This window comes from Oncorhynchus mykiss, chromosome 3 (assembly GCF_057628025.1).
Source record: "Oncorhynchus mykiss isolate SJ-2025 chromosome 3, ASM5762802v1, whole genome shotgun sequence".
NCBI lineage: Eukaryota > Metazoa > Chordata > Actinopteri > Salmoniformes > Salmonidae > Oncorhynchus > Oncorhynchus mykiss.
Window position 1 is genome coordinate 5,575,001 of NC_143024.1, and position 24,224 is coordinate 5,599,224.

At 39.2% G+C, this 24,224-nt stretch overlaps 1 protein-coding gene across 1 annotated transcript in view; it reads left to right on the forward strand.

The window, feature by feature from the left end:
* LOC149984278 (CUB and sushi domain-containing protein 3-like) overlaps positions 1–24,224 on the forward strand; it is a 569,716-nt gene that overhangs the window by 447,534 nt on the left and 97,958 nt on the right. Inside the window, exons 54-59 of the mRNA XM_090219648.1 lie at positions 335–508; positions 4,109–4,282; positions 7,079–7,252; positions 15,508–15,693; positions 16,638–16,811; positions 23,929–24,111. Of these exons, the coding sequence (XP_090075774.1) occupies positions 335–508; positions 4,109–4,282; positions 7,079–7,252; positions 15,508–15,693; positions 16,638–16,811; positions 23,929–24,111 (1,065 nt within the window). The remainder of the gene's footprint in view (positions 1–334; positions 509–4,108; positions 4,283–7,078; positions 7,253–15,507; positions 15,694–16,637; positions 16,812–23,928; positions 24,112–24,224) is intronic.

Sequence of the window (24,224 nt, forward strand, 5' to 3'; positions counted from 1 at the left end):
CTCTCTCTCTCTCTGGTCTCCCCTGTCTCTCTCTCTCTGGTCTCCCCTGTCTCTCTCTCTGTTCTCCACTGTCTCTCTCTCTCTGGTCTCCCCTGTCTCTCTCTCTCTGGTCTCCCCTGTCTCTCTCTCTCTGGTCTCACCTGTCTCTCTCTCTCTGGTCTCCCTTGTCTCTCTCTCTCTCTCTCTCTCTGGTCTCCCCTGTCTCTCTCTCTGGTCTCCCCTGTCTCTCTCTCTCTGGTCTCCCCTGTCTCTCTCTCTCTGGTCTCCCCTTTCTCTCTTTCTCTCTGCTCTCCCCTCTCTCTCTCTGGTCTCACCTGTCTCTTTCTTACTGCAGTCATTTCCTGTGGAGAGCTGCCCACTCCTCCTAATGGGAGAAAGATTGGAACTCAGACTACCTTTGGAGCCTCTGCCATCTTCAGCTGCAACCCTGGATACATCCTGGTGGGCTTCACCGTGAGGGAGTGCATGCTGTCAGGACTGTGGAGCGGCACAGAGACTCAATGCCTAGGTAGGGACTCCCACTCTAGCCTGGGTACCAGTCTGTTTGTGCCATCATGCCCACTACTCGCCACTCCTTGTCACAACAGCAGAGACTCAATGCCTGGGTAGGGACTCCCACTCTAGCCTGGGTACCAGTCTGTTTGTGCCATCATGCCCACTACTCGCCACTCCTTGTCACGACAGCAGAGACTCAATGCCTGGGTAGGGACTCCCACTCTAGCCTGGGTACCAGTCTGTTTGTGCCATCACGCCCACTACTCGCCACTCCTTGTCACGACAGCAGAGACACATCTGGGACCAGGAAACTCCTTCCCTCTTTTCCTATTTATTTAGTGGGAGAGACGGGCTTGCAAGATAGGTAGAGAGAGAGAGATGTACAGTATAGGACACATTCATAGTGGTAGTGGGAGAGACAGGCTTGCAAGATAGGTAGAGAGAGAGAGAGATGTACAGTATAGGACATATTCACAGTGGTAGTGGGAGAGACAGGCTTGCAAGATAGGTAGAGAGAGAGAGAGATGTACAGTATAGGACACATTCACAGTGGTAGTGGGAGAGACAGGCTTGAAAGATAGGTAGAGAGAGAGAGATGTACTGTATAGGACACATTCATAGTGGTAGTGGGAGAGACAGGCTTGCAAGATAGGTAGAGAGAGAGAGAGATGTACAGTATAGGACACATTCACAGTGGTAGTGGGAGAGACAGGCTTGAAAGATAGGTAGAGAGAGAGAGATGTACTGTATAGGACACATTCATAGTGGTAGTGGGAGAGACAGGCTTGCAAGATAGGTAGAGAGAGAGAGAGATGTACAGTATAGGACACATTCACAGTGGTAGTGGGAGAGACAGGCTTGAAAGATAGGTAGAGAGAGAGAGAGATGTACAGTATAGGACACATTCACAGTGGTAGTGGGAGAGACAGGCTTGAAAGATATGTAGAGAGAGAGAGATGTACAGTATAGGACACATTCACAGTGGTAGTGGGAGAGACAGGCTTGAAAGATATGTAGAGAGAGAGAGATGTACAGTATAGGACACATTCACAGTGGTAGTGGGAGAGACAGGCTTGAAAGATAGGTAGAGAGAGAGAGAGATGTACAGTATAGGACACATTCACAGTGGTAGTGGGAGAGACAGGCTTGAAAGATAGGTAGAGAGAGAGAGATGTACAGTATAGGACACATTCACAGTGGTAGTGGGATTAGTTCCCACACCAATACAAATGGTATATGAACTCAACAGTTCATATATTCAATGGGGTTCAATGGGGCTCCCGGGTGGCGCAGTGTTGCTTCTCAGGCGTCACTACAGACCCTGGTCACGGCGTAGTAAATGCTGTTGTAAAAGTGTCCATATGTAAAATACAGTTGAAGTCAGATGTTTACAGACACTTAGGTTGGAGTATAAAAACACGTTTTTCAACCACTCCACAAATTTCTTGTTAACAAACTATAGTTTTGGGAAGTCAGTTAGTGCATGACACAAGTTATTTTTTCGAACACTTGTTTATAGACAGATTATTTCACTTATTATTCATTGTCTCACAATTCCAGTGGGTCAGAAGTGTACATACACTAAGTTGACTGTGCCTTTTAAACAGCTTGGAAAATTCCAGGAAAATTACGTCATGGCTTTAGAAGCTTCTGATAGGTTAATTGACATCATTTGAGTGAATTGGAGGTGTACCTGTGGATGTATTTCAGGGCCTGCCTTCAAACTCAGTGTCTCTTTGCTTGACATCATGGGAAAATCAAACATAAATCATTAAGAAAAAGACTTCAGAAACAACATTGTAGACCTCCACAATCTGGTTCATCAGCAAAGGACCTGCACATGGGGACAAATCGTATGTTTGGAGAAATGCCCTCTGGTCTGATGAAACAAAAATAGAGCTGTTTGGCCATAATGACCATCATTATGTTTGGAGGAAAAAGGGGGAGGCTTGCAAACCGAAGAACACCATCCCAACCGTGAAGCATGGTGGTGGGGGTGCTTTGCAGCAGGAGGGACTGGTGCACGTCACAAAATAGATGGCATCATGAGGGAGGAACATTATGTGGATATATTGAAGCAACATCTCAAGACATCAGTCAGGAAGTTAAAGCTTGGTCGCTAATGGGTCTTCCAAATGGACAATGACCCCAAGCATACTTCCAAAGTTGTGGCAAAATGGCTTAAGGACAACAAAGTCAAGGTATTGGAGTGGCCATCACAAAGCCCTGGCCTCAATCCTATAGAAAATGTGTAGGCAGAACTGAAAAAGCGTGTGCTAGCAAGGAGGCCTACAAACCTGACTTAATTACATCAGCTCTGTCAGGAGGAATGGGCCAAAATTCCCCCAACTTATTGTGGGAAGCTTGAGGAAGGCTACCCAAAACGTTTGAACGTTAAACAATTTAAAGGCAATACTATCAAATACTAATTGAGTATATATAAACTTCTGACCCACTGGGAATGTGATGAAAGAAATAAAAGCTGAAATAAATCATTCTCCCTACTATTATTCTGACATTTCACGTTCATTTTTACTAGGATTAAATGTCAGGAATTGTGAAAAACTGAGTTTAAATGTATTTGGCTAAGGTGTATGTAAACTTCCGACTTCAACTGTATGTAGAATACATATAGAGGATATATAGAGGATACATAGAGGGTACATAGAGGATATATAGAGGATACATAGAGGAGACATAGAGGACACATAGAGAATACATAGAGGATACATAGAGGATACATAGAGGATACATAGAGGACACATAGAGGATACATAGAGGATACATAGAGGATACATAGAGGATATATAGAGGATATATAGAGGATACATAGAGGATACATAGAGGATACATAGAGGATACATAGAGGACATATAGAGGATACATAGAGGATACATAGAGGATATATAGAGGATATATAGAGGATAGATAGAGGATACATAGAGGATACATAGAGGACACATAAAGGATATATAGAGGATATATAGAGGATAGATAGAGGATATATAGAGGATATATAGAGGATGCATAGAGGAGACTTAGAGGATACATAGACGATACATAGACTGCTTGCTTTCTCTTTTCTTGGATGTCTGACTGTACATAACTGTGTCTGAAATGACTCCATATTTCCTATACAAAGCACTACTTTTCATTAGAGTAGTGGACTCCATATTCCCTATACAAAGCACTACTTTTCACTAGAGTAGTGGACTCCATATTCCCTATACAAAGCACTACGTGTCACTAGAGTAGTGGACTCCATATTCCCTACACAAAGCACTACGTTTCACTAGAGTAGTGGACTCCATATTCCCTATACAAAGCACTACTTTTCACTAGAGTAGTGGACTCCATATTCCCTATACAAAGCACTACGTGTCACTAGAGTAGTGGACTCCATATTCCCTATACAAAGCACTACGTGTCACTAGAGTAGTGGACTGCGTAAGAAACTAAAAAACAGAACAGTTCAGACTTGCCCCATGTGTTTAACTTTGCACGTCGTAGTAAATATTGTTGTAAAAAAGTGTCTATATGCTAAATACATTTGATTGATTGATTGATTGATTGCCCTTAACACCCCCCCCCCCCCCCCCCCCCCCCTCTCCAGCGGGTCACTGCGGTATCCCGGAGCAGATTGTGAACGGTCAGGCGATAGGGGAGAACTTCGGATACAGAGACACCGTGGTCTACCAGTGTAACCCTGGCTTCAGACTCATAGGATCCTCGGTCCGCATCTGCCAGCAGGATCACCTCTGGTCTGGACAGCTGCCGCTGTGTGTCTGTACGTATCCAGCCTCTATCCTACTGGTCTGGACATGTTGTTATGTCTATCCTACTGGTCTGTACATGTTGTTATGTCTATCCTACTGGTCTGGACAGCTGCCGCTGTGTGTCTGTTAGTATTCACCCTCTACCCTACTGGTCTGGACAGCTGCCGCTGTGTGTCTGTTAGTATTCACCCTCTACCCTACTGGTCTGGACAGCTGCCGCTGTGTGTCTGTTAGTATTCACCCTCTACCCTACTGGTCTGGACATGTTGTTATGTCTACCCTACTGGTCTGGACAGCTGCCGCTGTGTGTCTGTACGTATCCAGCCTCTATCCTACTGGTCTGGACATGTTGTTATGTCTATCCTACTGGTCTGTACATGTTGTTATGTCTATCCTACTGGTCTGGACAGCTGCCGCTGTGTGTCTGTACGTATTCACCCTCTACCCTACTGGTCTGTACATGTTGTTATGTCTATCCTACTGGTCTGTACATGTTGTTATGTCTATCCTACTGGTCTGGACATGTTGTTATGTCTACCCTACTGGTCTGGACATGTTGTTATGTCTATCCTACTGGTCTGTACATGTTGTTATGTCTATCCTACTGGTCTGGACATGTTGTTATGTCTACCCTACTGGTCTGGACATGTTGTTATGTCTACCCTACTGGTCTGTACATGTTGTTATGTCTATCCTACTGGTCTGGACATGTTGTTATATAAACCCTACTGGTCTGTACATGTTGTATCTACCCTACATGTTGTATCTACCCTACTGGTCTGTACATTTTGTATCTATCCTACTGGTCTGTACATGTTGTTATATCTACCCTACTGGTCTGTACATGTTGTTATATCGACCCTACTGGGATTTATATCTATCCTACTGGTCTGTACATGTTGTTATATAAACCCTACTGGTCTGTACATGTTATATGAACCCTACTGATCTGTACATGTTGTTATATCTACCTACTGGTTTTTATATCTACCCTACTGGTCTGTACATGTTGTTATATCGACCCTACTGGTCTGGACATGTTGCTATATCGACCCTACTGGTCTGTACATGTTGTTTTATAAACCCTACTGATCTGTACATGTTGTTATATCTACCCTACTGGTCTGTACATGTTGTTATATAGACCCTACTGGTCTGTACATGTTGTTAAATTTATCCTACCGGTTTGTACATGTTGTTATATAAACCCTACTGGTCTGTACATGTTATATCTACCCTACTGGTCTGTACATGTTGTTATATTTACCCTACTGGTCTGTACATGTTGCTGTATCTACCCTACTGGTCTGTACATGTTGTTATATCTACCCTACTGGTCTGTACATGTTGTTATATCGACACTACTGGTTGTTATATTTAGACTACTGGTCTGTACATATTGTTATATTGGCCCTACTGGTCTGTACATGTTGTTATATCTACCCTACTGGTTGTTATATCTACCCTACTGGTCTGTACATGTTGTTATATCGACCCTACTGGTTGTTGTATCTACCCTACTGGTCTGTACATGTTGTTGTATCGACCCTACTGGTCTGTACATGTTGTTATATCGACCCTACAGGTCTGTGTATTTGTTAGGTTATTTTTTGGGGCCACCATCATAGTCCCCCAACCCCACCCACCCAACATGACTCCAACCCCACCCACCCAACATGACTCCACCCCCAACCCCACCCACCCAACATGACCCCACCCCCAACCCCACCCAGCCAACATGACTCCACCCCCAACCCCACCCAGCCAACATGACTCCACCCCCAACCCCACCCAGACAACATGACTCCACCCCTAACCCCAGCCAGACAACATGACTCCACCCCCAACCTCCCATTATTGTCCCTCAACCCCACCCAGTCAACATGACTCCACCCCCAACCCTCCATTATAGTCCCCCAACCCCGCCCAGCCAACATGACTCCACCCCCAACCACATCCAGCCAACATGACTCCACCCCCAACCCCACCCAGCCAACATGACTCTAATGAAAAGGCACAGCAACAGTGCCAAAAACACGAGTAGACTTGTGTACTTAACTTAATGCTTTGTATAAAATACGGATGCCCACAAGGGACACCCTGAATCTACTGATAGTGATGTGAAGGTTTGTTTACAGTTGAATTGGAGTGTACAGTGAGCTTACTGCTGCTGTGTCAACACATCTCTCTGGTTGACTCACGGAGGTTTCTTCTTCACCACTAATTATTATTCTAGTCCATTTTCTATGTCGTTTTCATCTTCATCCACATATAGAACTTGATCTCTCTGGGTGTTCCAAGGTTAATAGAATGGTAATTATATTGATAATGATGATGATGTGTTGCATATTCATCAGCTGTATTGAACTCCTGCCCCCCCCCCCCTTTTACTGTGCTGCAGGCATAGAAATAGAATGACTAGAATGGGTGAACCCCCCCCCCCCCTTTACTGTGCTGCAGGCATAGAAATAGAATGACTAGAATGGGTGACCCCCCCCTTTTACTGTGCTACAGGCATAGAAATAGAATGACTAGAATGGGTGAACCCACCCCCCCATTTTACTGTGCTGCAGGCATAGAAATAGAATGACTAGAATGGGTGAACCCATTGCAAACCCAACCTGGTGTCCCAGATCTAAAGCAGTCCTCTAATAGAGGTGCTGAGTCATAAAACCAACCAGTGGAACTGGCTTGGAGGTCCAGATTAGACCAAGACAATGTCACTAGAACACCGATGGGGATACTCAGTATGGGCCCGTCGTTTACATATATTTCTTTCCCGTAATTGTATTTTTTCATGTGTGCAGCAATCACATGTGGCCATCCAGGCAGTCCCATCTATGGGAGAACTACAGGGGACGGATTCAACTACAACGATGTGGTCAGCTTCTTCTGTAACCAAGGTTACGTACTGGAGGGAGTGTCCAGAGCCCAGTGCCAGGCGAGTCGCCAGTGGAGTCAACAGCCACCTACGTGTAGAGGTGGGTAACAGGCGGTGGAGTCAACAGCCACCTTCATGTAGAGGTGGGGAGCAGGCAGTGGAGTCAACAGCCACCTTCATGTAGAGGTGGGTAGCAGGCAGTGTAGTCAACAGACACCTTCATGTAGAGGTGGGGAGCAGGCGGTGGAGTCAACAGCCACCTTCATGTAGAGGTGGGTAACAGGCGGTGGAGTCAACAGCCACCTTCATGTAGAGGTGGGTAGCAGGCAGTGGAGTCAACAGCCACCTTCATGTAGAGGTGGGTAGCAGGCAGTGTAGTCAACAGCCACCTTCATGTAGAGGTGGGGAGCAGGCGGTGGAGTCAACAGCCACCTTCATGTAGAGGTGGGTAACAGGCGGTGGAGTCAACAGCCACCTTCATGTAGAGGTGGGTAGCAGGCAGTGGAGTCAACAGCCACCTTCATGTAGAGGTGGGTAGCAGGCAGTGGAGTCAACAGCCACCTTCATGTAGAGGTGGGTAGCAGGCAGTGGAGTCAACAGCCAAATGTAGAGGTGGGTAGCAGGCAGTGGAGTCAACAGCCACCTACGTGTAGAGGTGGGTAGCAGGCAGTGGAGTCAACAGCCACATGTAGAGGTGGGTAGCAGGCAGTGGAGTCAACAGCCACATGTAGAGGTGGGTAGCAGGCAGTGGAGTCAACAGCCACCTTCGTGTAGAGGTGGGGAGCAGGCAGTGGAGTCAACAGCCACCTTCATGTAGAGGTGGGTAGCAGGCAGTGGGTACAGACACACACACGCACACACACACACACACACACACACACACACACACACGTGTGGAGGCATGCACTCACACACATACACACACGTGCACACACACGCATGCATGCACGCACACACACACACTCAAATCAAATGTTATTTGTCACATGCTTACACAACGCCTACTTACGAGCCCTTAACCAACCAATTGCAGCATTTTTAAAAAGTTAGTAAGAAACATTTGCTTAATAAACCGAAGGAAAAATAGTAACACAATGAAATAACCAAAACGTGTCTATTTACAAGGAGTACAAACTAAGCAATAAAGAGTCTGAATACTTACGTAACTTATATTTCAGTTTAAAAAATAAAAAATAAAATAACTATTTTCGCTTTGTAATTATGTGGGGGTATTGTGTGTAGATTGATGAGGGGGGGGGGGGGACAATTTAATCAATTTTAGAATAAGGCTGTAACCTAACGAAATGTGGAGGAAGTCAAGAGGTCTGAAAACTTCTTGTAGGTCGGATAGATAATAGACAGTAACAGCAGTATACTGTAGGTAGGGGTAAAGGATAGATAATAGACAGTAACAGCAGTATACTGTAGGTAGGGGTAAAGGATAGATAATAGACAGTAACAGCAGTATACTGTAGGTAGGGGTAAAGGATAGATAATAGACAGTAACAGCAGTATACTGTTGGTAGGGGTAAAGGATAGATAATAGACAGTAACAGCAGTATACTGTAGGTAGGGGTAAAGGATAGATAATAGACAGTAACAGCAGTATACTGTAGGTAGGGGTAAAGGATAGATAATAGACAGTAACAACAGTATACTGTAGGTAGGGGTAAAGGATAGATAATAGACAGTAACAGCAGTATACTGTAGGTAGGGGTAAAGGATAGATAATAGACAGTAACAACAGTATACTGTAGGTAGAGGTAAAGGATAGATAATAGACAGTAACAGCAGTATACTGTAGGTAGAGGTAAAGGATAGATAATAGACAGTAACAGCAGTATACTGTAGGTAGGGGTAAAGGATAGATAATAGACAGTAACAGCAGTATACTGTAGGTAGGGGTAAAGGATAGATAATAGACAGTAACAGCAGTATACTGTAGGTAGGGGTAAAGGATAGATAATAGACAGTAACAACAGTATACTGTAGGTAGGGGTAAAGGATAGATAATAGACAGTAACAGCAGTATACTGTAGGTAGGGGTAAAGGATAGATAATAGACAGTAACAGCAGTATACTGTAGGTAGAGGTAAAGGATAGATAATAGACAGTAACAGCAGTATACTGTAGGTAGGGGTAAAGGATAGATAATAGACAGTAACAGCAGTATACTGTAGGTAGGGGTAAAGGATAGATAATAGACAGTAACAGCAGTATACTGTAGGTAGGGGTAAAGGATAGATAATAGACAGTAACAGCAGTATACTGTAGGTAGGGGTAAAGGATAGATAATAGACAGTAACAGCAGTATACTGTAGGTAGAGGTAAAGGATAGATAATAGACAGTAACAGCAGTATACAGTAGGTAGGGGTAAAGGATAGATAATAGACAGTAACAGCAGTATACTGTAGGTAGGGGTAAAGGATAGATAATAGACAGTAACAGCAGTATACTGTAGGTAGGGGTAAAGGATAGATAATAGACAGTAACAGCAGTATACTGTAGGTAGAGGTAAAGGATAGATAATAGACAGTAACAGTAACAGCAGTATACTGTAGATAGGGGTAAATGAATGTGTGTGTGGCGTCAGTGTGTGTGTGTGTGTGTGTGTGTGTGTGTGTGTGTGTGTGTGTGTGTGTTGGAGAGTTAATGTGAGCCATGACCCGCCTTTCAAAGCATTTCATTGGCTACAGAAACAGCAGAGCACAGACATCTGACACCTATAGCCTACAGTAACATCTCTGGGAAATAAACAAGTCCTTTTAAGCCTCATTAGTATTTAAAATACTTAATAATATAGCACGGGGTACATCCAAGTGCAGATGAGCCATTCATCGTATAAACAGGAGCAGGCTGCGATTTGTGTCAATTCAGCGATTCTATTATTAACTGGCAATTGAACACAGACGACACTTGACAGATACCACAGATAGCACTTTCTAATGACTAGTTCAGCCAGATGGAATATGTTGTACTGTTTGAGATTCACAGGAGGGGGGGGGGGGGACGACAGTTAGATCTATGGTATGACGATGGTAGATAGAAAAATATATACATTCATTAGGGAAATGGTAGCCTGGTCCCAGATCTGTTTGTGCTTCCTAGGAGTTGTCAAGACGGTACGAGCGGATCTGAGACCAGGCTAGGGGGGAAATATTGACATAGTTTTGACAATCTTTGTTATTGATACAATAGTTGTTATTGATACAGTAGTTATTATTGATACAATAGTTATTATTGATACAATAGTTGTTATTGATACAGTAGTTGTTATTGATACAGTAGTTTTGTCAATAGTTATTATTGATACAATAGTTATTATTGATACAATAGTTATTATTGATACAATAGTTATTATTGATACAATAGTTGTTATTGATACAATAGTTATTATTGATACAATAGTTATTATTGATACAATAGTTATTATTGATACAATAGTTGTTATTGATACAATAGTTATTATTGATACAATAGTTATTATTGATACAATAGTTATTATTGATACAATAGTTGTTATTATTGATACAATAGTTATTATTGATACAATAGTTGTTATTGATACAATAGTTGTTATTGATACAATAGTTATTATTGATACAGTAGTTGTTATTGATACAATAGTTATTATTGATACAATAGTTATTATTGATACAATAGTTGTTATTGATACAATAGTTATTATTGATACAATAGTTATTATTGATACAATAGTTATTATTGATACAGTAGTTGTTATTGATACAATAGTTGTTATTGATACAATAGTTGGCTATTATTGATACAATAATTATTATTGATACAATAGTTGTTATTGATACAATAGTTGTTATTGATACAATAGTTGTTATTATTGATACAATAGTTATTATTGATACAATAGTTGTTATTGATACAATAGTTGTTATTGATACAATAGTTATTATTGATACAGTAGTTTTGTCAATAGTTGTTATTGATACAATAGTTATTATTGATACAATAGTTATTATTGATACAGTAGTTTTGTCAATAGTTGTTATTGATACAATAGTTATTATTGATACAGTAGTTGTTATTGATACAGTAGTTATTATTGATACAATAGTTGTTATTGATACAATAGTTATTATTGATACAATAGTTATTATTGATACAATAGTTATTATTGATACAATAGTTGTTATTGATACAATAGTTATTATTGATACAGTAGTTATTATTGATACAATAGTTGTTATTATTGATACAATAGTTATTATTGATACAATAGTTGTTATTGATACAATAGTTGTTATTATTGATACAATAGTTATTATTGATACAATAGTTGTTATTGATACAATAGTTGTTATTATTGATACAATAGTTGTTATTGATACAATAGTTATTATTGATACAATAGTTGTTATTGATACAATAGTTGTTATTGATACAATAGTTGTTATTGATACAATAGTTATTATTGATACAATAGTTATTATTGATACAGTAGTTTTGTCAATAGTTGTTATTGATACAATAGTTGTTATTGATACAATAGTTGTTATTGATACAATAGTTGTTATTGATACAATAGTTATTATTGATACAATAGTTATTATTGATACAGTAGTTTTGTCAATAGTTATTATTGATACAATAGTTATTATTGATACAGTAGTTATTATTGATACAATAGTTGTTATTGATACAATAGTTGTTATTGATACAATAGTTATTATTGATACAATAGTTGTTATTGATACAATAGTTGTTATTATTGATACAATAGTTGTTATTGATACAATAGTTGTTATTGATACAATAGTTGTTATTATTGATACAATAGTTATTATTGATACAATAGTTGTTATTGATACAATAGTTGTTATTGATACAATAGTTGTTATTGATACAATAGTTATTATTGATACAATAGTTATTATTGATACAGTAGTTTTGTCAATAGTTATTATTGATACAATAGTTATTATTGATACAGTAGTTTTGTCAATAGTTATTATTGATACAATAGTTATTATTGATACAATAGTTATTATTGATACAGTAGTTTTGTCAATAGTTATTAGTGATACAATAGTTATTATTGATACAGTAGTTTTATCAATAGTTATTATTGATACAATAGTTATTATTGATACAATAGTTGTTATTGATACAATAGTTATTATTGATACAATAGTTATTATTGATACAATAGTTATTATTGATACAATAGTTGTTATTGATACAATAGTTGTTATTGATACAATAGTTATTATTGATACAATAGTTGTTATTGATACAATAGTTGTTATTGATACATTAGTTTTGTCAATAGTTATTATTGATACAATAGTTGTTATTGATACAATAGTTGTTATTGATACAATAGTTGTTATTGATACAATAGTTATTATTGATACAATAGTTGTTATTGATACAATAGTTGTTATTGATACATTAGTTTTGTCAATAGATATTATTGATACAATAGTTGTTATTGATACAATAGGTGTTATTGATACAATAGTTGTTATTGATACAATAGTTATTATTGATACAGTAGTTTTGTCAATAGTTGTTATTGATACAATAGTTGTTATTGATACAATAGGTGTTATTGATACAATAGTTATTATTGATACAATAGTTGTTATTGATACAATAGTTATTATTGATACAGTAGTTTTGTCAATAGTTGTTATTGATACAATAGTTGTTATTGATACAATAGGTGTTATTGATACAATAGTTATTATTGATACAATAGTTATTATTGATACAGTAGTTTTGTCAATAGTTGTTATTGATACAATAGTTGTTATTGATACAATAGTTGTTATTGATACAATAGTTATTATTGATACAATAGTTATTATTGATACAATAGTTATTATTGATACAATAGTTGTTATTGATACAATAGTTGTTATTGATACAATAGTTGTTATTGATACAATAGTTATTATTGATACAATAGTTATTATTGATACAATAGTTATTATTGATACAATAGTTATTATTGATACAATAGTTGTTATTGATACAATAGTTATTATTGATACAATAGTTGTTATTGATACAATAGTTGTTATTGATACATTAGTTTTGTCAATAGTTATTATTGATACAATAGTTGTTATTGATACAATAGTTATTATTGATACAATAGTTGTTATTGATACAATAGTTGTTATTGATACAATAGTTGTTGTTGATACAATAGTTATTATTGATACAGTAGTTTTGTCAATAGTTATTATTGATACAATAGTTATTATTGATACAATAGTTATTATTGATACAGTAGTTTTGTCAATAGTTGTTATTGATACAATAGTTATTATTGATACAATAGTTATTATTGATACAATAGTTGTTATTGATACAATAGTTGTTATTATTGATACAATAGTTATTATTGATACAATAGTTGTTATTGATACAATAGTTGTTATTGATACAATAGTTGTTATTGATACAATAGTTGTTATTGATACAATAGTTGTTATTGATACAATAGTTATTATTGATACAGTAGTTTTGTCAATAGTTGTTATTGATACAATAGTTGTTATTGATACAATAGTTATTATTGATACAATAGTTGTTATTGATACAATAGTTGTTATTGATACAATAGTTTTGTCAATAGTTGTTATTGATACAATAGTTGTTATTGATACAATAGTTGTTATTGATACAGTAGTTGTTATTGATACAATAGTTGTTATTGATACAATAGTTATTATTGATACAATAGTTGTTATTGATACAATAGTTGTTATTGATACAATAGTTGTTATTGATACAATAGTTATTATTGATACAATAGTTGTTATTGATACAATAGTTATTATTGATACAGTAGTTTTGTCAATAGTTGTTATTGATACAATAGTTGTTATTGATACAATAGTTATTATTGATACAATAGTTATTATTGATACAATAGTTGTTATTGATACAATAGTTATTATTGATACAATAGTTGTTATTGATACAATAGTTGTTATTGATACAATAGTTATTATTGATACAATAGTTGTTATTGATACAATAGTTATTATTGATACAATAGTTATTATTGATACAATAGTTGTTATTGATACAATAGTTATTATTGATACAATAGTTATTATTGATACAATAGTTGTTATTGATACAATAGTTGTTATTGATACAATAGTTATTATTGATACAATAGTTGTTATTGATTCAATAGTTATTATTGATACAATAGTTGTTATTGATACAATAGTTGTTATTGATACAATAGTTATTATTGATACAATAGTTGTTATTGATACAATAGTTGTTATTGATACAATAGTTGTTATTGATACAATAGTTATTATTGATACAATAGTTATTATTGATACAGTAGTTTTGTCAATAGTTATTATTGATACAATAGTTATTATTGATACAGTAGTTTTGTCAATAGTTATTATTGATACAATAGGTGTTATTGATACAATAGTTATTATTGATACAGTAGTTTTGACAATAGTTATTATTGATACAATAGGTGTTATTGATACAATAGTTATTATTGATACAATAGTTATTATTGATACAATAGTTATTATTGATACAATAGTTGTTATTGATACAATAGTTGTTATTGATACAATAGTTATTATTGATACAATAGTTATTATTGATACAATAGTTATTATTGATACAATAGTTGTTATTGATACAATAGTTGTTATTGATACAATAGTTATTATTGATACAATAGTTATTATTGATACAATAGTTATTATTGATACAGTAGTTTTGTCAATAGTTGTTATTGATACAATAGTTATTATTGATACAGTAGTTTTGTCAATAGTTGTTATTGATACAATAGTTATTATTGATACAATAGTTGTTATTGATACAGTAGTTGTTATTGATACAATAGTTGTTATTGATACAATAGTTGTTATTGATACAATAGTTATTATTGATACAATAGTTATTATTGATACAATAGTTGTTATTGATACAATAGTTGTTATTGATACAATAGTTATTATTGATACAATAGTTGTTATTGATACAATAGTTATTATTGATACAATAGGTGTTATTGATACAATAGTTATTATTGATACAATAGTTGTTATTGATACAATAGTTGTTATTGATACAATAGTTATTATTGATACAATAGTTATTATTGATACAATAGTTATTATTGATACAGTAGTTTTGTCAATAGTTATTATTGATACAATAGTTATTATTGATACAATAGTTGTTATTGATACAATAGTTGTTATTGATACAATAGTTGTTATTGATACAGTAGTTTTGACAAATAGTTATTCTAGATATATTTGCATTAACAATGATATAATGTTATTAATTCTATGTGTTTTAATTCCATCCAGTGGTGAACTGCACAGACCCTGGCATCCCGGCTAACTCCATCAGGGAGAGTAAGATAGAGCACGGTAACTTCACCCTGGGCAGTGTGGTGTTCTACACCTGTAACCCTGGATACTACCTGTTCGGTTCCTCTGCACTGACCTGTCAACCTATTGGCCACTGGGACAAACCTCTACCTGAATGTCTTGGTACGTTTGTCTGTTTTCTCATCACAACTTGTTGAAACTACAGATGTAGGATCTTTATTTGATCACTGTTTTGTTGCCGAGGAAATGCAGATGAGCTTCGTGTTTTTTATTTTTTTTTCTTCACACAAATTCACTGAAAACCAGCTCTGTCACCCGGTTGTATTAACAGTATTCCACTTTAACATGTGGCCTCATTTTGACCCCCTCCCCCCGATCAATCAACATGATGGACTAAACATTCAAATCCTGTTGCTGCAGGATTATTTTGCTGCCACAATACAGGTCAAATTAAGATCCTACACCTGTACCACACACCCACAACTACTGAGGTGCAGGAGGAGGAGACTAGAGATTAAAAAAGGAAGCCTATGTACACACCAAAGGTTGATGCACAGTTCACATTTATCGCGCAATAGTACTTATCTTTTGCTGTGAGTGACATTCATCAAAGCATTTCTCCACGATCTCCCTGTTGTTCTAGCCATGTGTTTGATCCTTAATGGACTTGATTTGTATAGGTTACAAATGTGTGTAACCAACGTCTGTCTAAATGCTAATGACCTAATGAAGGCTGACTGTAATGGCTATACTGACTGACAGTATACACTCTTTAAAAAAAAGGTAAAACCCTATTGAGTTCCATTTTAGAACCCTTTCCGATAGAGAGTTCTACATGGAACCCAACAGAGTTCTACCTGGAACCAAAAAGGGTTCTCCTATGATGACAGCCAAATAAACCGTTTTGGAATCATTTTATTCTAAGAGTGTTGTGTTAAAGATGACTACATCCCAAATGGCACCCCATTCCCTATACAGGGGCAATAGGGCTGTAGTTAAAAGTAGTGCACTACATAAGGAATAGTGTGCCATTTGGGACACAAACAGTGTTAATGAGCCATAACAATCTGACTGTTGGCTATGGGGAATGTTATTGTGTGTAATAGAGGAGGACTGTGGGAACCCTGGCTCTCCTCCCTACGGTACCATGGTTGGGGACAAGTTCTCGTTTGGCTCCACGGTGCAGTACTCCTGTTCAGGGGACAGAGAGCTGATTGGAGAGTCATCACTCACCTGTCAAATCAATGGACACTGGAGTGGACCCATACCTCACTGTTCAGGTAAGGACCATTACCTCACTGTTCAGGTAAGGACCATTACCTCACTGTTCAGGTAAGGACCATTACCTCACTGTTCAGGTAAGGACCATTACCCCACTGTTCAGGTAAGGACCATTACCCCACTGTTCAGGTAAGGACCATTACCTCACTGTTCAGGTAAGGACCATTACCTCACTGTTCAGGTAAGGACCATTACCTCACTGTTCAGGTAAGGACCCATACCTCACTCTTCAGGTAAGGACCATTACCTCACTGTTCAGGTAAGGACCATTACCCCACTGTTCAGGTAAGGACCCATACCTCACTCTTCAGGTAAGGACCATTACCTCACTCTTCAGGTAAGGACCATTACCTCACTGTTCAGGTAAGGCCCATTACCTCACTGTTCAGGTAAGGACCATTACCTCACTGTTCAGGTAAGGACCATTACCCCACTGTTCAGGTAAGGACCCATACCTCACTCTTCAGGTAAGGACCATTACCTCACTGTTCAGGTAAGGACCATTACCTCACTGTTCAGGTAAGGACCATTACCCCACTGTTCAGGTAAGGACCATTACCTCACTGTTCAGGTAAGGACCATTACCTCACTGTTCAGGTAAGGACTATTACCTCACTGTTCAGGTAAGGACTATTACCTCACTATTCAGGTAAGGACCCATACCTCACTGTTCAGGTAAGGACCATTACCTCACTTTTCAGGTAAGGACCATTACCTCACTGTTCAGGTAAGGACCATTACCTCACTGTTCAGGTAAGGACCATTACCTCACTGTTCAGGTAAGGACTATTACCTCACTATTCAGGTAAGGACCCATACCTCACTGTTCAGGTAAGGACCATTACCTCACTTTTCAGGTAAGGACCATTACCTCACTGTTCAGGTAAGGACCATTACCTCACTGTTCAGGTAAGGACCATTACCTCACTGTTCATGTAAGGACCCACACCTCACTGTTCAGGGAATGGCCCATACCTCACTGTCATACCTCACTGTTCAGGGAATGACCCACACCTCACTGTTCAGGGAATGGCCCATACCTCACTGTTCAGGGAATGGCCCATACCTCACTGTTCAGGGAATGGCCCATACCTCACTGTTCAGGGAATGGCCCATACCTCACTGTTCAGGGAATGGCCCATACCTCACTGTTCAGGGAATGGCCCATACCTCACTGTTCAGGGAATGACCCATACATCACTGTTCAGGGAAGGACCAATGCCTCACTGTTCATATTTATTTGATTTCGATGTTCTATGAGCAGCTTCTGCAGGTTGTCATGGAGACTGTTCACCTTGATGTTTATTTGATTTAGATGTTCTATGAGCAGCTTCTCCAGGTTGTCATGGAGACTGTTCACCTTGATGTTTATTTGATTTCGATGTTCTATGAGCAGCTTCTCCAGGTTGTTATGGAGACTGTTCACCTTGATGTTTATTTGATTTAGATGTTCTATGAGCAGCTTCTCCAGGTTGTCATGGAGACTGATGATGAAGCGAGTCTCCATCTGGTTACTTTCCACCAGACCTTTAGCAGCAGACGGCTCACATATTGTTAGCATTGCCTACTGGTTTTAATGTCATTTAACTGAAATTTAGGAAGTTTAAAACAACAAATTTACATCTTGTTTTCAAACTTTTATCTCAAAGTTTGCTGTAAGCTGTTCACTCATCGGAAGTTCTATATATTTAAATGTGTGGCTGAGATGGGGGTTAATGAGATGGGGTTAATGAGATGGGGTTAATGGCCGGTACCCTCCTGTATATAGCCTCCACATTGACTCTGTACCGGTACCCCCTGTATATAGCCTCCACATTGACTCTATACCGGTACCCCCTGTATATAGTCTCCACATTGACTCTGTACCAGTACCCCCCTGTATATAGCCTCCACATTGACTCTGTACCGGTACCCTCCTGTATATAGCCTCCACATTGACTCTGTACCGGTACCCCCTGTATATAGCCTCCACATTGACTCTATACCGGTACCCCCTGTATATAGCCTCCACATTGACTCTGTACCAGTACCCTCCTGTATATTGCCTCCACATTGACTCTGTACCAGTACCCCCTGTATATAGTCTCCACATTGACTCTGTACCAGTACCCTCCTGTATATTGCCTCCACATTGACTATGTACCAGTACCCCCTGTATATAGCCTCCACATTGACTCCTCGTGTCATTTACACACACTGTATATAGACTTTCTTTTTTTTCTATTGTGTTTTTGACTGTACGTTTGTTTATGTGTAACTCTGTGTTGTCTGTGTCTCACTGCTTTGCTTTATCTTGGCCAGGTCACAGTTGTAAATAAGGACTTGTTCTCAACTTGCCTACCTGGTTATATACACACAGCTAGGTAGCTACATAGTGAATGTATATACACAGCTAGCTGGCTACATAGGGAATGTATATACACACCTAGCTACATAGTGAATGTATATACACAGCTAGCTACATAGTGAATGTATATACACAGCTAGCTGGCTACATATTGAATGTATATACACAGCTAGCTACATAGTGAATGTATATACACAGCTAGCTGGCTACATAGTGAATGGATATACACAGCTAGCTACATAGTGAATGTATATACACCACTAGCTACATAGTGAATGTATATACACCGCTAGCTACATAGTGAATGTATATACACAGCTAGCTACATAGTGAATGTATATACACAGCTAGCTACAGAGCTGGCTACATAGTGAATGTATATACACAGCTAAGCTACATAGTGAATGTATATACACAGCTAGCTTCATAGTGAATGTATATACACAGCTAAGCTACATAGTGAATGTATATACACAGCTAGCTACATAGTGAATGTATATACACAGCTAAGCTACATAGTGAATGTATATACAGAGCTGGCTACATAGTGAATGTATATACACAGCTAGCTACATAGTGAATGTATATACACAGCTGGCTACATAGTGAATGTATATACACAGCTAGCTACATAGTGAATGTATATACACAGCTAGCTACAGAGCTGGCTACATAGTGAATGTATATACACAGCTAGCTACATAGTGAATGTATATACACAGCTAGCTACATAGTGAATGTATATACACAGCTAGCTACATAATGAATGTATATACACAGCTAGCTACAGAGCTGGCTACATAGTGAATGTATATACACAGCTAAGCTACATAGTGAATGTATATACACAGCTAGCTACATAGTGAATGTATATACACAGCTAGCTACATAGTGAATGTATATACACAGCTAGCTACAGAGCTGGCTACATAGTGAATGTATATACACAGCTAGCTACATAGTGAATGTATATACACAGCTAAGCTACATAGTGAATGTATATACACAGCTAGCTACATAGTGAATGTATATACACAGCTAGCTACATAGTGAATGTATATACACAGCTAAGCTACATAGTGAATGTATATACACAGCTAGCTACAGAGCTGGCTACATAGTGAATGTATATACACAGCTAGCTACATAGTGAATGTATATACACAGCTAGCTACAGAGCTGGCTACATAGTGAATGTATATACACAGCTAGCTGGCTACACAGTGAATGTATATACACCACTAGCTACATAGTGAATGTATATACACAGCTAGCTACATAGTGAATGTATATACACAGCTAGCTACATAGTGAATGTATATACACAGCTAAGCTACATAGTGAATGTATATACACAGCTAGCTACATAGTGAATGTATATACACAGCTAGCTACATAGTGAATGTATATAGCTACATAGTGAAGAAGAAGCATTTGTGGGTGTAGTTTTTTAAATTTATTTTTTACCTTTTATTTAACGAGGCAAGTCAGTTAAGAACAAATTCTTATTTTCAATGAGAGCCTAGGAACAGTGGGTTAACTGCCTGTTCAGGGGCAGAACAACAGCTCGGGGGTTTGAACTTGCAACCTTCCGGTTACTAGTCAGCTCGGGGGTTTGAACTTGCAACCTTCCGGTTACTAGTCCAACACTCTAACCACTAGGCTACCCTGCCGCCCCAGTGTATAGGACTGACTCGCTCTCTCTCGCCCTCTCGCTCTCACTCGCTCTCTCTCGCCCTCTCTCGCTCTCTCTATCTCACTCTCTCTCTCTTGTTCTGATCTGCTCTATTTGACTTGTTCTGTTCTTCATTACAACATGACATGTTCAGAAGATGGGATCAGTCACACTCATTCTCTCATCCTCCCCTCCTCTCCTCTTCTCCTCTCCTCTCTTCCCCTCCTCCTCCCCTCTGTCCTCCTCCTCCTCAGCTTCAGAAGGGGAACATGTCCCAGTTTTCTACCGGAGAAGCTTTTTAATGGGGGAAAATTAAGCTACCATAAGGAGCCTCCACTAATTTGTTTGCAAAGACTGAGGTTTGGGTTGTTTCACAAATGCCATCCTATTCCCTACATAGTGCACTACCTTAGACCAAGTAGTGCACTACGTAGGGAATCGGGTGCCATTAGGGACCTAGCCAGGGTAGCACTTTAACACTGCATCTGGTACTGCTTCCTAGGAAAGTCAGTCTTAGTTCATGTTATCGTCAAAGCTAGAGCACTCACAACATACCTCTGATTTACCTGTTATCTACACCTGTCTATTATCTACACCTGTCTATTATCTACACCTGTCTATTATCTACACCTGTCTGTTATCTACACCTGTCTGTTATCTGCACCTGTCTGTTTAACTACACCTGTCTGTTAACTACACCTGTCTGTTTAACTACACCTGTCTGTTTAACTACACCTGTCTGTTAACTACACCTGTCTGTTATCTACACCTGTCTGTTATCTACACCTGTCTGTTATCTACACCTGTCTATTAACTACACCTGTCTGTTATCTACACCTGTCTGTTATCTACACCTGTCTATTAACTACACCTGTCTGTTATCTACACCTGTCTATTATCTACACCTGTCTGTTATCTACACCTGTCTATTATCTACACCTGTCTGTTTAACTACACCTGTCTGTTAACTACACCTGTCTGTTATCTACACCTGTCTATTAACTACACCTGTCTGGGTTCTCATGTCCGTCATGTCAGCTGGAATGAGCTGGGTTCTTATATTTGTGTATTTTATTAACCTTTATTCAACTAGGCTAGTCAGTTAAGAACACATACTTATTTACAATGACATCATGTCAGCTGGAATGAGGTTCCTGAGGTTATTGACCCCTAACCCCAATGACATCATGTCAGCTGGAATGAGGTTTCTGAGGTTATTGACCCCTAACCCCAATGACATCATGTCAGCTGGAATGAGGTTACTGAGGTTATTGACCCCTAACCCCAATGACATCATGTCAGCTGGAATGAGGTTACTGAGGTTATTGACCCCTAACCCCAATGACATCATGTCAGCTGGAATGAGGTTCCTGAGGTTATTGACCCCTAACCCCAATAACATCATGTCATCTGGAATGAGGTTCCTGAGGTTATTGACCCTAACCCCAATGACATCATGTCAGCTGGAATGAGGTTCCTGAGGTTATTGACCCCTAACCCCAATGACATCATGTCATCTGGAATGAGGTTTCTGAGGTTATTGACCCCTAACCCCAATGACATCATTTCAGCTGGAATGAGGTTACTGAGGTTTTTGGCTCCAAGGCAAATGTTCATTGTTGCATCGTGTTGTACTTCGTCTTCCAACAGCACTTTACACTGAACCTGCTCCCCAAATGGAACCCCATTCCCTATATAGGGCACTGCGTTCGATCAGGACCCACAGCTCGCTATATAGGGAATAGGGCCCTGGTCTAAAGTAGTGCACTATATAGGGAATAGGGCCCTGGTCTAAAGTAGTGCACTATATATAGGGAATAGGGCTCTGGTCTAAAGTAGTGCACTATATAGGGAATAGGGCCCTGGTCTAAAGTAGTGCACTATATAGGGAACAGGGCCTTGGTTTAAAGTAGTGCACTATATAGGGAATAGGGCCCTGGTCTAAAGTAGTGCACTATATAGGGAATAGGGCCCTGGTCTAAAGTAGTGCACTATATATAGGGAATAGGGCCCTGGTCTAAAGTAGTGCACTATATATAGGGAATAGGGCTCTGGTCTAAAGTAGTGCACTATATAGGGAATAGGGCCCTGGTCTAAAGTAGTGCACTATATAGGGAACAGGGCCCTGGTTTAAAGTAGTGCACTATATAGGGTATAGGGTTCCATTTGGAATGCAAAACTTTAGCAGTCAAGTCAAATGCAGACTGAGAAGTCAAGGCAAATGCAGACTGAACAGTCAAGGCAAATGCAGACTGAGAAGTCAAGGCAAATGCAGACTGAACAGTCAAGGCAAATGCAGACTGAACAGTCAAGGCAAATGCAGACTGAGCAGTCAAGTCAAATGCAGACTGAACAGTCAAGTCAAATGCAGACTGAACAGTCAAGGCAAATGCAGACTGAACAGTCAAGGCAAATGCAGACTGAGCAGTCAAGTCAAATGCAGACTGAGAAGTCAAGTCAAATGCAGACTGAACAGTCAAGGCAAATGCAGACTGAGAAGTCAAGGCAAATGCAGACTGAACAGTCAAGTCAAATGCAGACTGAACAGTCAAGGCAAATGCAGACTGAACAGTCAAGGCAAATGCAGACTGAGCAGTCAAGTCAAATGCAGACTGAACAGTCAAGTCAAATGCAGACTGAACAGTCAAGGCAAATGCAGACTGAGCGGTCAAGGTCATTCTGTCTCTCTCTCTCTCTGTCTCTCTCTCTCTCTCTCTCTCTCTGTCTCTCTCTCTCTCTCTCTCTCTCTCTCTCTGTCTCTTCTCTCTCTCTCTCTCTCTCTCTCTCTCTCTCTCTGTCTCTCTCTCTCTCTCTCTCTCTCTCTCTCTCTCTCTCTCTCTCTCTTTCTCTCTCTCTCCCTCTCTCTCTCTCTCTCTCTCTCTCTCTCTCTCTCTCTTCTCTCTCTCTCTCTCTCTCTCTCTCTGTCCTTCTCTCTCTCTCCCTCTCTCCCTCTCTCTCCTTCTCTCTCTCTCCCTCTCTCCCTCTCTCTCTATCTCCCTCTCTCTCTCTCTGTGTCTCTCTCTCTCTCTCTCTCTCTCTCTCTCTCCCTCTCTCTCTCTCTCTCTCTCGCTCTCTCTCTCTCTGTCCTGTATAGGAGACTCTGTAGGCAGCTGTGGGGACCCTGGTACACCCGTCCATGCAAGCAGAGAGGCCAGCAACTTCCATCTGCGTAGTAAAGTCCGCTTCACCTGCGCTGTGGGCCACACGCTGTACGGCTCAGCTGAGAGGATCTGCTTTCCCAATGGGACCTGGTCTGGGAGACAGCCCTTCTGCAAACGTGAGGCTTGATGGACTGGCTGAATACTACATGTTTATAGAGACGAGCGCATGGGGATTGAATGAACGCAACAGTTTAGAGTAGGCACACGCAGGAGCACACGCAGGAGCACA